Below are 17,958 nucleotides of genomic sequence, written 5' to 3'. Positions count from 1 at the left end.
AAGAACGCGGCGGAAGCGTTTAGCAACGGCTTCTGATTCTGCTGCTGACCCGGGCTTGTTGATTCTTGCGATTCCTAATCCAAAAGGACAACAATGATCATTTTATATTATTTTAAGAATCTTTGAAAGAATACTAACATTACATACCTTCCATATAGGCCAAACTGTCCGTATATCAAAAACAAGCGAATTCAACATTTTTTTTTTCACAACAACTGACTGATTGCAACTATGAAGTTACGTGCATGAAAATTTTCTTTTCTTGTAATGTACTTCTTTTTACGCATTTCTCAATTTAATGCGCATACCACGAAAATCGTAAAAAATACTCTCCCTCCGATAACTAAAAGTACGCATAATTTGACGTATAGGCAATATTCTCCAAAGTGAATAAAAAGTACTCCTAAAATGAGTATTCCTGTATAACCGTGTATATATGACAAATGACTGACATTAGGAAATGCAGTACCAGAATTATGTGCTAAAACTTTGATATTCTGTCAAAAACTTGCGTTGTACTAAATTTCAGTTCAGCGGATGCCACAGTCTCCGAGCTGTCAAACGTCGAGTGTTTCCGTTCTTTTTGATCGTGAAGTGTAATCATGGCGGTCGGCAAAAATAAGGGTACCTCCAAAGGAGGCAAAAAAGGATCGAAAAAGAAGGTTGTGGATCCGTTTACCCGCAAGGATTGGTACGATGTGAAAGCCCCGAACATGTTCGCGACCCGGCAGGTCGGTAAGACCCTGGTAAATCGTACCCAGGGCACAAGGATTGCCTCCGACGGTCTCAAGGGCCGCGTGTTTGAGGTTTCTTTAGCCGATCTGCAAAACGAGAACGACGCTGAGAGATCTTTCCGTAAGTTTAAACTTATTGCTGAAGATGTCCACGGACGCAACGTGCTGTGCAACTTCCACGGAATGGATTTGACCACCGATAAACTTAGGTAAGTGAACGAGTATGATATTGTTTTGTTGATGTCCTGTTTAACCTCGAATACCGCCTCTTGTAAACAAAAGGTCGATCATATAAAAGTTTAAATTTTTCTTTTATTCCAGGTCCATGGTCAAGAAATGGCAAACCCTGATCGAGTGCTCGGTCGATGTCAAGACTACCGACGGCTACCTGCTGCGTGTGTTTTGCATCGGTTTCACCATCAAGGATTCCGTTTCCCAGCGTAAGACCTGCTATGCTCAGCACTCGCAGATCAAGGAAATCCGCAAGAAGATGACCAGCATTATCACCCACGATGTGACCAGCTCGGATCTGAAGGAGGTCGTAAACAAGCTGCTGCCTGATTCGATCGCCAAGGATATCGAGAAGGCATGCCAGGGAATCTATCCGCTGCACGATGTCTACATTCGTAAGGTAAGTTTGGGAGCATGTGTTGAAAAATGGGAAAGTTCGTAGTGGTGAAAAGATGGCCGAAGCCTGTTGGGAATTGTGATCTGGTATGGTATGGACAGGATTGCATAGTTGCAACAGAAAAAATGTTCCCGGGATTATGGTAGTGAAATTCTGAGAATGAAATTATCCCTAAAGGAAAAGTGTATCTTTCAATTGTTATCATAAACGTTAAGGCAGAAAGATGAATGAATATTTGTGGGTGAAAAAACCGAATTGTTCTGCGTGTTTGTGGCATGAATTACCATTATGAGAGTATGTATATTAGAGTGGGGCGTCATGGTCATTTTTTCAAATCAATGGTTTTTCGAAGCAATTCTGGGTCCTGAACAACTGTGCAGAATTTGGGACCGATTGGTTGCTTCCTCGCTTTCCGCATCGCGTTTGAAGTTTGTATGGAAATTAGTATGGGAGAACGAATATTTTTGCATTTCTACTACTATAGGTTTCAGTTCATCGTAAACCAAGTGGCACATTACTCTAAAGTATAATCCAAAGGATGCCGAAAAACTTTGCTGAAGAAGGCACGTTGCTGGAACGTCCACGAAAAAAGTTATAACGCTTCGAAGATTGAGTGTTCAAACCATATGCAAAAAATCATTTGTTCTGCCAGCACTGCCGAACTACGTGGAGCAATAATTTAACTGAGTGTTATTTCAAAATTATTGATTTTATAGGACTTTGGAGCTAATGGGAGATATTCGGAATGATTTCACAAAGTAAAAAATCCGACTAGAAGAAAAATGAGTTTTGCCCGGTAGTGCTGGCAGAAAAATTGATTTCTTGCATATGGTTTAAACAATCAATTTTCGAAACGTAATAACATTTTTTGTAGACCTTCTAGCTGCGTACCTTCTTCGGCAAAGTCTTTCAGCATCTTCCAGGCTATATGCTAACGTATTGAGTCGCGTGATTGATGATAAATTGAAGCCGCTAAGAGCAAAAATGTTAAAAAGTACGTTTGCCCATACTAATCTCCATGTAAATTTAAAACGCGATGCGGCATGCGAGGCCGCAATCAATCGAGCCCATTTTTTGCACAGTTGATTGGGGTCCCAAAACGATTCAGAAAAACCTTGATCTCACTTGATCGGACGAAGTTTGCGTTTTTCCATACAACTGTGCCCCACTCTAATGTATATCGCTCAATAATTAAAAGGTGAACAAGCCAAGAGCTGAAACCCTGTACTTTTGCTGAAACCCATATTGCCTAGATCGGAATGCATTTCTGAATGAAAGCTTTCTCGACGTTTTGTTACGCACCTGTACCATTCATTCTAATGTAAATTTTCCTAAAAAATATCTCCCACTCTTCCAGGTTAAGGTACTGAAGAAGCCGCGCTTCGATCTGGCCAATCTGCTGGAACTACACGGTGACGGTGGTGGCAAGGGAGCCGAAGTGTCGACCGGAGCTGCCGAAGGTGGTGTGACCATCGACCGCCCAGAAGGCTACGAACCACCAGTACAGGAGTCGGTTTAAGTCCCCAGCTGTTAAGAGCGTCTTAGATTTAAATCAGTAATATTTCCATGGGGCGAGAAGGTGAACTGTCGTGCTGAACAGGAGAGCGGGAGGAAATACAACCGAAACTGTTGTACAAAACTTGTTTGTTTCGCTTTTTTTACGTGTGTTAATTCGGTCACATGTCCTGACTCTTGTCTTTTTTTTGTTTTCTTCATGATGCAGTTCAGGTCAGTATGGTCAATTGTGCAATCAAATATTAAACAAATTTATATTCCAGATAAATAACACATGTTGCGAGGAAGGCTGCTGCCGTGAAGAAGGTAAGAAATACATTTTTTACCATTTTTACAATTATGTTCTGTTATTTTATGATGATTCGATCATTCATTAGTTATTTCTCGTCTCTGAATTATCTACGATAATTATGAACGAGTCGCATGATTCAGACTGACAGTCATACTGCATTTATGTAGAAGATTCAATAGATTTACAACACCATTAACCAATTACATTTTCGTCTTTTACAGGATACAACATACGCATCTGGGGAGTTGCAAATTGATTACAACAGGTAAAGCTATTATTACTCACCATTGTATTAATTTAAAGTATTCTGTGATGATTACCAACTCAGCTCGCTTTGATAGAAACATGAAGAAAACTTGTTCCTATAATTCCTACGCATTAAATTATATACTGAAGCAGTAATCTTCAATCAATAATAACATTGCGTAGTGTGAATTATTAAAAAGAATTTGTATTTTCAGAAACCCTGGATACCGCTCTACAATAATGACACATTGTGGATAAACGAGTCATACGTTTCAGTTCAGACCGGTAAGCATTTGTTTACTATTTTACTGTTTTGCACTAATGCTCTGTCTCATTTGGAGAATTAAACTTAACCCTTAAATGCGCAATGTTGTTTTAAAACAACAAACCGAAAATAAGTTTAATGTTAATAATTTTAATGGTAGTTTACGCTAAAAATACTTTCGACGATTTCTAAAAAAATCGCCTTGCGCCTTTAAGGGTTAAAGGGGAACACAAATTGGCAACACCACTACATAAAGCCGTATTTTTTTTAATGAGTGGTTGTGTTAGTTCTTGGTGTTGCACTACCACAATCACAATTTCCCGAAGGACGGAAAGATACAGACGATACACTGCCGGTGGTAACTCATTCAGAAAGCTCTTTTCATTGTCCAATTTTTCTTGAGCCTTAAAATTAAAAGTGACAGCTCAAAAATTTAAAAATTACCCGGCAATAAGAATGGCTGGTGCTACACAGCAATACCAATAAGACATCGATCAAAAATGATTCGATATCTGTCAAAAATAATTTAGGTCTGCGTCACTTCTAAGTTTAAGTTTAATGCCCCAGGCTGAACGGACTTCGTAAAAGTTGTACATCGCGAGTGCCTTCGTACCTAGGCATAACACCGTTTGGCATAAGTCCATTTAGCATAATCCCATTTGGCATAACGAGTTGAATAGCCAGGGGCCATTTGGCATAACAACCGTTTGGTATAATAAAGACATATAGTGATTTTAGGGCCATTTGTCATACAAATTAAAAAAATTGTAATAACTTGGCAGAAGCTCGCTTTACAAGAGTAATCTGTCTTATTGCTTTATTCTGAGCATATGCGTGTTTTAAGGAGTAATTTACGTTTCGTCTAATTCCGGGTAAATGTACTAATTACCCTTATTCCAGAAAATGGGATTTTTAAAGATTTTTGCGTAGAAAATAAATCATATACGCTTCGACTTTTTCCTGGTGAATGCGTTCTTTTGAAGAATGGGTCCAACGAAATGCCTAAAGGGATTCTTGAAGAAATTTTAAAAGAATATCTAACGATATCCCCAAAGTATTAGATTTTCTCAAGACATTTTCGAAGAAGCCCCTAAAAAATCCTGGGGGAAGGTTTGAAAGATTAAATGAAAGAAATTCGGAAGCAATTCTTAGAATAATCTCTATAAAGGGATATCTGAATTCATTTCCGGAGGATTTTCCGAAGGAATCCCTAAGGGAATTTTCGAAGGAAATCCTAAAGGAATTTTTCATTGAATGGTTGATCCAATTTCTGGATAAGCTGCATTAGATACCTATATTAGTGCAATCCACCAAAAATGTGTTAAATTAATCAATTTGGATAAAATGCACGGTATTAACCCTTTCCCGCCCACGACTTTGTTCGTAGATTTCAATAGGAAGGAAAAAAGTTATTTGGCACAGCTAAAATTGATTCTATGATACTGCCCCGAATGTCACTAACCCGAACGCCAGTACCCCGAAAGGCTATTGCCCCGAATAACCCGTTACCCCGAATGGTCACTACCCCGAATGACCATTGAATTGCCAAAAAAACATGTACCACTCACTTTCTCGCTCACTTTATTACTTTACTAGAATGCGTTTCAATAACGAAGTTGAAAATAGAAACTAATCAGTCAAAAATAACATATTCAAAATAATTGAAGTATGAGTCATTTACTGACCCGTCTAATTCTGGGCTACCGCGCTGTTTAAAAGAAGGAAACATTTACTTTTTCGCCTCATCCCGGCCAAATGCATGCTTTAAAAGAAGTTATTTACTCTTCCATCTTATTCCGGGCAAATGCGTGCTTTAAAAGAAGGTGACATTAACTCTTTCGAATTATTCCGGGCAAGTGCGTGTTTTAAAAGAAGGTGTCCTTTACTCCCCACTTTATTCCGGGCAGATACGTGCTTTTAAAGAAGGAAGCATTATTCTGGAGAAGCAGATCCTTTAAAAGAAGGTGTCATTTACTCTGTCGCATCATTTCGGGCAAATGCGTGCTTTAAAAGGAGGAGGCGTTCACTGTTTCGCACATAGCCCCGCACATAGGATTCGTTTGGGTTGCGTTTGACAGTGTGCCAAACGCAACGTAAACGTAGCCTATGTGCGGATCTCTTTATTCTAGACAAGCACGTGTTTTACTCTCCCATCTTATTCCGGACAGATGCGTGCTGTGAAAGAAGGAGAAATTCATTCTTTTGCATTATTCCAGGCAAGCGCGTGCTTTCAAAGAAGGTGTCATTCATTCTCCCTCCTTTTTCCGGGCAGATGCGTGCTTTAAAAGAAGGATGCTTTCACCCCTTCGCATTATTCTGGACAAGCACACTTTACAAGAAGGTGACATTTCCGGGCAAGTGCATAATATGAAAAAAAAATACTCTCTCGCCTTGTCCCGGATAAGTGCGTAAGTGCGTGTATTAAGCACATTAACATTATTTGTTGCTGAAGATATGTATATCCGTTCCATAGGCAGGACATGTATTAAAGAAAAAGAAATAATTGCTTATACTGAAAGTCACATCACATTTTCACAAATTTCTCGTGAAGGTCGTGAAGCCAAATTTGCTTTCATTATCTCCGCTGGTCTCTATATGAACACCGTCTCTGGCATTTGCTCTTTCGCATTATCCCGAGCGCTCCAGGCTCAAATATTAGGGTGATTGTTAGCATATGCAAACGTAATAATTAAAATTATTGCGTAATATATTTATATGATTTTCGGGGTAATGGCCTTTCTGGGTAGTGGGGTATTCGGGGTAAAGGGTTCATATCCTTTGGCACAAATTTAGCTCCGTTTGCTCGGTACCACTGCAATACGTTACGAGCGTAGTTGCAAGACGCCAGATTAGGCCAAAACAGTGTTGATACTTTGTGTTTTCTTATGAATGGCAAAAGACGCTTCTTGAGACACTATTCGGTGTAAATCGTACTGTTGAATGTTCCGGAAGTAATGAAGGGAGCGCTTACTTCACCACATCCGCAAATCGCCTGATTTCTTAGCAAATTTTAATAACTTCTTTGTTCGGACATCCTTCGGAATATCGAACTTAAACTTGGCAACGAAATATTCATGCCCAGGAATCTGACGGAAGTCAGCCTTGACGTAGGTTTCATCATCCATCACGATGCAACAGGATTTGGTGCACAACTTCGTGTAATACTAAAGACACACTGGTTGTACAAATACCATGGTACAAGAATCTTGAAATGAGTTCCGTGCCGATTATTGTCTTTATCAAAGATAGGCTTGGAATAATTTTCTTGTCCTCTTTTACCATGGTACAAGTACCACAGGTGTGTCCTTAGTATAAAGTTTCCGGGCGCGGGTTTTTGCAGCGGTGCTATGCTTTTCATTTCGGTTTGGGGCTTTTTGCACCTTGTAAACATGTAACCCAGCACGTTTCATGGGTTTGGGCACGAAACCAACCGACATCTTGGACTTGTTAGCAACATTTCGTTTGGAAACTTATTGAGCTGTTCTACCACTCCTGGTCATTTTACTGTCCATTGGACCGCTTCTACGACCACTCCCTTCCTTCCTTTGAAAACTCAGATGCTCCTTAAAGGTTTTTATTACACGAGATACAGTTGAATTTGCAATCCTGAGTGTTTTGCTATCGATTGCAAATCGGGTGCAAAAATTTTTTTCTTGTTCCGACGATATGATTGGAACCACTGTATGAATAACTATGAAATTCTGCAGATGTAAACAATACACTATGAATAAGATTTGGTCAAATTTTCTAACCCATGCAGTTCAAAAGTTATAGGAGATTTTCGGTGTGCCATTTTTATCGAATACACCCTTTAGTGGTCATTCGGGGTAGTGGAATATTCGGGGTAGTGACCTTTCGGGGTAGTGACATTCGGGGCAGTGACATTCGGGTTAGTGTCATAGAACCGCTAAAATTAGTGGAAAACGAAAAAAAAAGTTTTTAATTGTTAATGAATAGTTGATTGATTGTTTTCAACAGTTTATCTATTTGTACTCAAAATTCATTATATTTGCAGTCTAATAGAACTTAAAAGATGTCCCAATCCCAAATATGTATGTATTGCTTTTTATTGCTGAAACAATTTGATGTAGTTTAGGCGGTGCAAAATTTGATGGTGCTCCTCCTAGACACCATGGGCGGGAGAGGGTTTGCGTGGAATTAGAAGAGGTCACGGTATAAACTTACTTCAGTTGATTGTTTTGCTGAAAAAATCTATATATGGAACGTTTGTAAATTAATGTAAAGCACCAGGAAAAATCAGGATATTTTATTTTTACAGATGGATTCGCTAATTGGGCCAAAATCTAACCTTTGCTAGTTAGAGTGGGACCGTGCTTCAATTAGCAAAGCTGAACTTCATCGTTGGCGTAATTATCTGCTTGCGTGAAGTAAATTGATTGTTGAACACGCTACACGGGGGAAAATCGACATCTGAGAATACTTCAATACCAAATTTTCAATACGACCTATCTTCTTTTGTAAACAAAGTTTCAAAAGTCTTTTTTTTTTGTCTTTATTATCGAGACTTTCAGCCCAAGGCTGCCTCGTCTCGTGGATGTTTCAAAAGTCGATTTGACGTATCTGATAGCACTCCCATGAAAACCAACACCGTCAGCTGCAGGTAGCAGAAGCTTTAAGCTACATATCGTCAAATCGACGTTTGAATCTTTGTTTACAAAAGTAGATAAGTCGTTTTGCAAATTTGGTATTTTTATTCGGTGGTGTTTTTGTTGCTGCGGTTCGATACTACAGTATTGACACGATTTTGTCACTCTCCGATTTTGTCCACCCCAGATTTTATCATGTTTTCGACCCGATCTTTTCACGTCCCGATTTTGTCACTCAAAAAAAAAAAATTGAAAATTTTAGTCGTTCTTTTTATTTTTGTAAATAATTCCGCAAACAACAATGATTTTCATGAAATAACTTTCACCGACTATAATAGTTTAATCACTTCTGAGTACCTGTCAAGAATTTTGTAAGCCTTTCCGACATGAAATTATAAGTTCCGTTAACGTATTTTGCCTTCCCAAGGCTGATTCATATTTGTGGAACAAATTTTAAAAATTAAAATTTTTTTTTTTCGATTTTCTCACATTTCCTATTTTATCACCCAAAAATTCACCATGGGGATGATAAAATCGGGGTATGACTGTATTCTGTACTATACATGTTGCAAAAATATTTGGACATTTACTTAATTTATTTATTTTATTTTACTTACTTATATAAAATATATTACTATTTATATTTTCGCAACATCTTTTGCCTGCTGGGATATTGATGATGAAAAAAAAATCCATACTATTTGACAGTTCTGTATCCGCCATGTTTCGGACTAGGGACTAGAACAAAGGGAACCGAAGTGACAATCTTTATCTTGTAACTAAAATATCTTTTTGTAGAATGAAGAGCGCGATAATAGCCGTTCCAATAATTGAGGTCAGAACAGAATCAAATACGCCCATTTTAAAAAAGTTCATGGATATAATCTTTTACGATGATGATTACCAACTCAGCTCGCTTTGATAGAAACATGAAGAAAACTTGTTCCTAATTCCTACGCATTAAATTACATACTGAAACTTTGGAGATCAGCTTTATTTCAAATACAATGTTGTGGTTCACATTATTAATATTTCACATTCTTTTGTGTTACAGACTACCTGCAATACAAGCTGAGAAATATTGCGAAGCTCAATGAAATGGTAAGCATTATTGACACCTTACTAGTTAATAGATAGAATTCTCTTTTTTTATCGCAGATCATGCTCTACTTTTAACTACTACTCCTATAAATTACCATTGTTGATTAAGGCCCAAAAGGTGGTTCAAGCATAATTAATTATCGAGTACTCGTTTTGCTCCGTCCTTGCCTATTGTTTATAACACTGCCCCTATTCGCATAAGCGTCCCATGTCCCATGTTTTCTTCAACTTCAGTAATATGCCGTTGAATGTTTCAAACTCGTTTTACATGGAGAAATACAAAAAATTCTAATAATTTGATAAAACCTAAAATCTTTCTGTAAATTTGGCATAACATTCTTTATCTGTATACATTGCTATGGAACTATTAAGTGGACCATAATTATATTTCTTTTTTTGCGCAAAAGTGGAAAATGGCTGTTATGCGAATAAATAGCTAGATGGGACAACACAAGTGGGTTTTGTTTTCAAATTTCTTGAACGAAGCCTATTATTTTATCAGTTTCTCTTAAAGATGAGGTCATTTTAAGCTTATTTCAGGAAAAAAAAAATCAAAATCGCAAAATATCGATATGGGACTCTTATGCTAATCGCGGCAGTATAGGAGTTTATACTTTTGTGGAGCCAAACCGTATTTTGTGTTGGAAAAGAGAATTCTGATTTTAAATTCTTCAATGATGATTACCAACTCAGCTCGCTTTGATAGAAACATGAAGAAAACTTGTTCCTAATTCCTACGCATTAAATATTCACTGATTTTGTTGTACAGTGATACCATTATGTTATTCTGCTAAACAATTTTATTACAACACATATTTTCTATTCATTTTCAGAATAACTAAATGATTTTGAGTCGTGACAACAAATATCTTAAGGTAAGAAATGTCCTTCTTCCAACGGAGACATAAATCAACTTTGTAATCAATGATGATACCGATGACGAGACTGAAACGAATTCTCACGACATTCTTTGTTTCTGTGTTTTACGGAATCAGGTTGTTTCGAATTCTTTCAAGATTATTTTGGCGGCTGACTCAATTGGTTTAACAAAGCTTTATCACGTTCAATTTACTGAACAAAAATTAATGAGTCTTATGGTTTTGTATTTCAGATAACTTATTGACTGTGTTCTTCAAACTCGATCTGATGATGGTGTTTGTGAAACAAAAGGAAAAGGTAAGGGCATCATACCTAATCATTTAATTCCTAACATATTTTCCATGATGATTACCAACTCAGCTCGCTTTGATAGAAACATGAAGAAAACTTGTTCCTAATTCCTACGCATTAATTATCTACTGACGTCTATGATACCGTTTATAATGCAAAGTTGCTCTAATATAGAAGTTATAATTAGGTTTTTCATCTGTTTCATTTCAGAATGATTTGCGGAACAAAGTTCTGTCTAAAATTAAAAGGTAATTATCCTGTAAAACTATATTGAATGGTTTGAACGCTATCCTCCTTAAACCGAATCTAAAGGTAATACGTATGAGGAAAAAATAATCAGCATACGTATGCATTAGAATTCACATTTACTTACCCTTCTAATGCATGATCAACTTGGGAGGCAATGGTGGCGAATTCATTCGATGCGACGAAACCTTAAAAGTAGGGCAAATTCCAATGATGAAACCGATGACGAGACTGAAACAATATCATACGACAGCCAATGTTTCTGTGTTCTACGGAGGCAGGCTGTTACGATTTCGTTCAAGATTATACTGGCGGCTGATTCGAATTTGCCTTACTTTTTAAATGTTTTTCATTTGCTGTTAAACATTGATAAATAATATTTAAATTGATTTCAGAAACATGGATTCACTTCACGATTTTGCTGGTTTGTTTCTGAGATATATTTACCCAGAAGTTCATTCATACCTAGGATCTTTGGTAAGCATATTAAATAACCTTCTTAGTTTAAAATTAGTCCATCTATGATGATTACCAACTCAGCTCGCTTTGATAGAAACATGAAGAAAACTTGTTCCTAATTCCTACGCATTACTTAGATACTGACGACACCGTCTCCAGTGTGCAAAGTAACACAGAGATTAAATTTGTTCTAATTCTATTTCGTTTTCCACATTTGCAGGTTGTTTCCATATGTATGCCTTCATTCAGGTAGACTGCCGTGAATCGCATATTTGTCCCATATGCATAGGAAACCCAGCAAAGATGGGACAGATATGCGATTCACGGCAGTAGACAAAAAGGTAAATACATACATAGTCAATAAAACCTTAGATTTTCTTCCATTTATTATTTTTATTGAAACGGAACTGCTGGTATTCGCATGTCAGCTGTTCTGGGTTTTCGTCATATCAAAACAGCTAATTATTAGAAAGAATATAATTTATATTGACGACCTCTGAATCGTTTTTCGGTAATCCATTCGGGGAACATGAGCAGTCAAAAGTATAAAAAGATAACAAATGAAGTATTTGCTTATTTTTATTAATTTACTTAAAGTTCTGCATGGAATAATTGATATCATGACAATTCGGGACTGATTCGCGATTTGGGTGTAACTTATTTTGTAACAAACATTGGAAGGCTAATTCCTGCTTATTAAAGTATTTCCTGAGAAAACGATAACAAAATGTTTGTTTACTAAATAAGTTACGTCCAAATCGCAGATCAGTCCCGAATTATTAGGTACAGGACTGAAATGAAAGTATCAGCAGCAAACTTCTTATAATTTATTACATTTTCGGTTAAACAAATTTGTATTTACAAAAGAAAATCTAAGGAAAGTATAACCAAATATTGGGCAAATTCTAATGATGATACCGATGACGAGACTGAAATAGAACCATACGACATTCTTTGCTTTTGTGTTTTACGGAAGCAAAATGTTACGGTTTTGTTTGAGATTATTCTGGCGGCTGATTCGAATTTGTCTAACTCTTTGGATGTTATCCAAAATTGCTGTTAGAATTGATAAATAATTTTTATTTTGTTTTCAGAAATATGGATTCACTTCACGATTCACGGTAACACAACGCTAACAATCTTTCTACATTTCTCAGCATTGGTAAGCATCAACAACCTTACCTTCTTAGTTAAGAATTAGTCTATCTATGATGATTACCAACTCAGCTCGCTTTGATAGAAACATGAAGAAAACTTGTTCCTAATTCCTACGCATTACTTAGATACTGACGACATCATCTCCAATGTGCAAAGTAACACAGAGCTGTTAGCTGTTCTAATTTTATTTTATTTTCTACATTTGCAGATTGTTGCCATATGTATGTCTACATTCAGCTAGACAGAAAGGTAAATATAAACGTAGTCAATAAAACTATTTTCTTAGATTTCCTTTCATTTATTATTTTTATTGATACGGAACTGCCGAAATTCGCATGTCAGTTTCTTCTGGATTTTCGTTATATTTGAGTAAACTTCATGAATTGTGTTCGAGAGAGATGCGAAAAGTAACAAACCATCTAATTATTAGCAAGAATAGATAATGTTTCTATTAACCTGAAATAATAAAATTAGGCTACACTAAATCGAAGGGGGTGCAGTCAGAATGTTCCGGTATGTTTACTGCCGTGTCAAGCATATCTGTCCCATGTCGAAAAATATGCAACTGAGAAAAATGCGATTGAAGTTGGAAACATATTTTTCAGTTTTTAGTTGAATTGCCCCATGAAATTTTGATTAATAAACGTATATCGATGAAAATAGTGTATTTCTAATGGCTTAGTATGTTTCAAAGGATAAACACTATTTTTTTAGTGGAATTTATTCAGTGGGACATTTATGCTGCGAAATTGAAGACAAAATTGATAATTCCAAGCATATTTGTCCCAGTGCTAGAGTATCATCAGATTACTTTGCGCTTAGCAAAAGTTTAGTTGGGTCTGGATAATAACCTGTTTCAAATTGGATGCATTTAGTCTTTTCAAAGCGTATTGTAGTAAGGAGCCGTACACTAATAACGTAAGCTTTTGGGGGAGGGGGCTCTTACGCTCCATAGAAAAAAATGTGTATAAAAAACTGACATGGGGACGAGTGTGTCTGAAAACCCCCAGAGATATTATACCTTACATAAGTATAAGGACAGTGAGAATTGGTTCTCATTCATAATTTGATCCTGAAATAAGTTCAGGTGAATTATGTTTCAGCGCAGATGGGTTTTTGGAAGAAGCATCAAAATCAGGTTCCGTAGTAACTCAATACCGCAATACTGCGAAGGTGTTTGATGATTCCTATGAAATTTATTTCAGATTAGCATCTGATGTGTCGAGTGGAAACTTCCACCTGTGTGGAGTGCGTGTATGTACACTTGTAAACACACGTTAAGGACCATTTTTTTTTTCGTAATAAGTTGCACTCGATGGAAAATTCGGCCCCATTGTTTGCTATTGAAAATCGATTAGTCACTTCGTTCCAAAGCTATTGCAAAAATCTTTTATATATGTAAATGAATTGGGCCTACCTTATTGCCATGCCCTTAGAAGCACGACTACAAAGCGATGATGCTTTGGTGGGTTGGTTGGACTCACGGTCAAAGGAATTTTCGGGTGCAATTAGGCATACAAGTATTATCGTGTTAGCTTCATCATATACGAATGCAAAAATGGTAATGCCAATAAGGAAAGAAGAAAAAGTGTAAATAAATACATAGAATGCGAATAAAAATAATCTCTCATTTTTATTCTCACTTAAGTTTCAATCATATATTACTTTTAAATTTTCATAATGCACAAGAAAGGCATCAACGATGTTAGGTGGATTAACCTTTTTACCCATTGAAACTATACCACAACCCATAGTATTTCTCTGAATGATTTGATAATGAAAATTGGCCTCCTCGAAGTAACTTAAAACATGTTGTATGGAACCTGTTTCAATGGGACAGTTATGCTTGGAAATTCTACTATGGGACAAAATGACCCGATATTTTTTCGCCAAGTTTTCGAACAAACTATATGCATTTATTTGTTCACAATAAAATATACATTAATTTAGAACGTTTGGAACATAAAACTCAAAAATGATTAAAATCGACATGGGGCAGATATGCTTGGGACGGCAGTTTAGGGATGTGAAAAAATAGTAATTGACTGAAAGTATTAACATTTTCGGTTTAACACATTTGTAGTTAGAAAAGGAAATCTATAGAAAATATAATAATCAAATTTTGGGCGAATTCTAATGATGATACCGATGACGAGACTGATACAAAACCAATCGACATTCTTTGCTTTTGTGTTTTACGGAGGCGAAATGTTACGGTTTTGTTTGAGATTATTCTGGCGGCTGATTCGAATTTGCCTAACCCTTTGGATGTTATTCAAAATGGCTGTTAAAATAATTAATAAATAATTTTTATTTTGCTTTCAGAAATAAGGATTTGCTTCACAATTCACGGCAACATAACGCTAACAAAATTTCTCCATTTCTCAGCATTGGTAAGCATATTTAACAACCTTACCTTCTTAGTTAAGAATCAGTCTATCTATGATGATTACCAACTCAGCTCGCTTTGATAGAAACATGAAGAAAACTTGTTCCTAATTCCTACGCATTACTTAGATACTGACGACAGTATCTCCAATATATAAAGTAATACAGAGCTTACAATTGTTTTAATTCTATTTTATTTTCTACATTTACAGATTGTTTCCATTCAACAAGACAAAAGAGGAAATAGATGGACACATGCTGAAATATATTTCCTGGGTTATTGTGATGGTGCCTTCAAATAGTTTCCCCAAGATTTTATGTTCATCATCTCGATATTTCTATGACTCGATGGTCCGTTCAATATCGACTAAACAACTGACTGCGTTGACTTTATAAGTGAGTATCTTTAACCTCATACTTATCACGTTTCATTGAATTATAGACTTTGTGATGATTTCCAACTCAGCTCGCTTTGATAGAAACATGAAGAAAACTTGTTCCTAATTCCTACGCATTAACTTTCCGACTGATTTTTTATTTTTCTCATTTTTATCCATATTATATATAAGACATCATTTTTCTAATTCATATTTTACATTCATGTTCCATTACAGCTGTGCTATGCAACGGAGCAAAAATGAATTCTGCAATCAGCCAGTAAGACGGAAACAGAGGTATGATCGAATGTCGTTTGACATTCTACAAAATCAAAGGGAAAATTATGCTTGTTTGTTATTTGAATGTTCTATCCATCGTAAACGAATGCTCTATCCATCGTAAACAGCGTAACAGTTTTTCGTGGTTTTTTATTTGTTTCGCATATAGGTACAGTGACCGGCATAATAAAGAGCCCATTTGGCGTTTTTCATACAAAATGGTCAACTTTGGGTGTGAACCAATTTAACAGAGCTCAGATATAACTTTATTTTTACCACACCTAGGTTACACCTAAGAATCGACCATATTGATTCACAGGGTAAAAAATTATTGCGGTATTATCAAAATTAGAAATACTCGAATAAGAGATCGGCGAAGACGCCATCTTGTTTCCAATCGAACCGTCAAAAGCGGTTCCAATTCGATTTGTTTACTTTTTGCTTCCATAAGAAGCAAGCAAAAAGTTCAAGTGCTGCCAGTATTATTTTCACGATTTCATGCATTTTCATACGTTGCCATTTCGACAGTTTTTCACTCCGCCGGTCTCTGGTTATAGGGTTGCTAATCAAAATTATTCTAAAGCTTGTAAACTGATTACATATTCAGCGAAAAAGAGTATTTTGCCATACAAAACAATTTGCTGTGTAGAAAGAATTGAAGTTTTCAAGATATTTAAAAATCTATTGCCAAGAAATTCGTTTTGGTATTACCGCAATAATTTTTTACCTTATGAAATAGCATGGTCGAAACTTAGGTATGGTAAAAGCTTTTCGCCAACCTAATGTTGAATGGAATTTTTGAAACGGTAATGATAGGCAAAACTTGCCCCTTTTGAAAGAGTTACATACTAATTACTATCGAACAATTACTAATACAAAACCATGAAAAACAATCCTTTCAGCGGAAACAACACCCGCGAACCCACATACAATGTTGAAGTCCATTAGTCTGACAATAATAGAACAAAATCTGGCAAACCCTTCTTTCCCCTTTCTGCAGTATGCGGATAAATACTGATGATGATGATGATGATGGTGATACTACCATCTATTGTAGCAAGGCACCTGCCGATAGCACTGGCCATATCTGACAAACGATTTGATCATGATTATACTATTGTATGTATTTCATCAAACTCCTGTATGAAGGGCCAAAAATGGGTGGGGTGGTTCCATAAGCAAAGACACTTATGCGAATCCACGGGATAAATACAGAATCTCCTTCCAGAAGAAAGTTCGTACATACAATAATATAATCTAGCCCTCGTTGCCCAGATTGACCCAATAGATGGGGAGAAGAGCCCGCCCTTTATCCACGAGATGTCAACAATAGGAAGTTGGCGATTCCACTCTTCCTATCCAAATCGCTTCAATCGGGTGCCCTGATGGTTTTTTTCGTAAATAATCATATAATTTGGTAAATATTTATATGTATATATATCATGTATAAAGGAATTCTCTCACCAAATTTTAAATCGCATGTCCTGGATGAGGGAGGACCTTGCTTCATCAGCTAGTTTTAGATTTGTGCTGTCTTCAGAGATGGAAAACCAATAGTTGGGAATATTCTTTGTTCTTGTTTATTGTTCATGTTTGTTCTTGAAAAATATACTTCTTGATTTCTGAAAAGATGAAATAAAAGGACAGATGGCAATATCATAGATAATAACATTAGCGTCTTGATTAAAATGAATATGAAATCTGATTTTTATGCAGTATGCGGATAAATACTATGCAGAAAATGGAAAAATAACATACCGTCTAACGGGGTCACTTAAAATTTTAAATGACAAGCAAATAACATGATGATTTTTCTCGAAAACGATTTCTTCCTGTTGAAATCTTTGAAAAAGTCGTGGGCGGAGAAGGTTAACATAAGATTCTTCAAGATGACCTTTAGCGTTCAAACGGGTTTTTATTTTGGTTGAATGACATAAATAAACAAAATTAAATATGAGCTTTTACTATTTTTTGATTTTATATCACATTTCTTATATCACATTAACTAAGATTAATAAGGTAAGACATCATATTAACTGCCTTGAATCACTTAACTCGAACCCAGCAAAAAGACAAAGATAAATACATGCAATAAATGTAGGCATCACAATATCTTGAAAAAGTTCCTACACTGCACAAACTTTACACATCAACAGACTTCAACGTATTGTATTTGTCGTTTTTTTTTTGCCAAATTCGTTTATTTGATAGGTTTAAACGTGTAAAACAACTTTATACTTACAACGCATGACGAACGCATCAGATAAGAGGAAAGCAGCCAATAAGAAAACAGGATTCTCGAATCGAAATCAGATAAAAGATTTATCTAGAAATTATAGACACGTCATTACTAGTATGCGGGCGATAAATCCAGAGAAGCTTTTATCAAGAGTGTTGGTGGGATAATCAAGCTTGAGATCCTGGGACTGAGTGAAGTCCGTTGACCAAACTTTGGAGAACACAGAATAGCGTCGGAACAAATTCACGCTCGCG

The 17,958-nt window shown here is 36.3% G+C and overlaps 1 protein-coding gene and 1 long non-coding RNA gene across 2 annotated transcripts; both read left to right on the top strand.

Annotated features, from left to right (window-relative positions):
• The first annotated feature begins 547 nt into the window (after nt 1-547).
• Nucleotides 548-3,001, top strand: LOC134224935 (small ribosomal subunit protein eS1). Its single transcript, XM_062704587.1, has 3 exons — nt 548-943; nt 1,056-1,365; nt 2,720-3,001. Exons 1-3 carry the CDS (start codon nt 603-605, stop codon nt 2,879-2,881), a joined length of 813 nt encoding a protein of 270 aa, XP_062560571.1. The 5' UTR covers nt 548-602; the 3' UTR covers nt 2,882-3,001.
• An 8,879-nt stretch (nt 3,002-11,880) lies between these two features.
• LOC134224936 (uncharacterized) lies at nt 11,881-17,422 on the top strand. Its single transcript, XR_009983113.1, has 5 exons — nt 11,881-12,425; nt 12,630-12,670; nt 14,747-14,814; nt 15,022-15,205; nt 15,424-17,422. It is a non-coding gene; the product is annotated as an uncharacterized LOC134224936 (long non-coding RNA).
• Nucleotides 17,423-17,958: the final 536 nt, after the last annotated feature.

This window comes from Armigeres subalbatus, chromosome 3 (genome assembly GCF_024139115.2).
Source record: "Armigeres subalbatus isolate Guangzhou_Male chromosome 3, GZ_Asu_2, whole genome shotgun sequence".
Classification (NCBI taxonomy): Eukaryota; Metazoa; Arthropoda; class Insecta; order Diptera; family Culicidae; genus Armigeres; species Armigeres subalbatus.
Note: the sequence above shows the minus strand (reverse complement) of the source record. Positions and strands in the feature narration are given on the sequence as shown.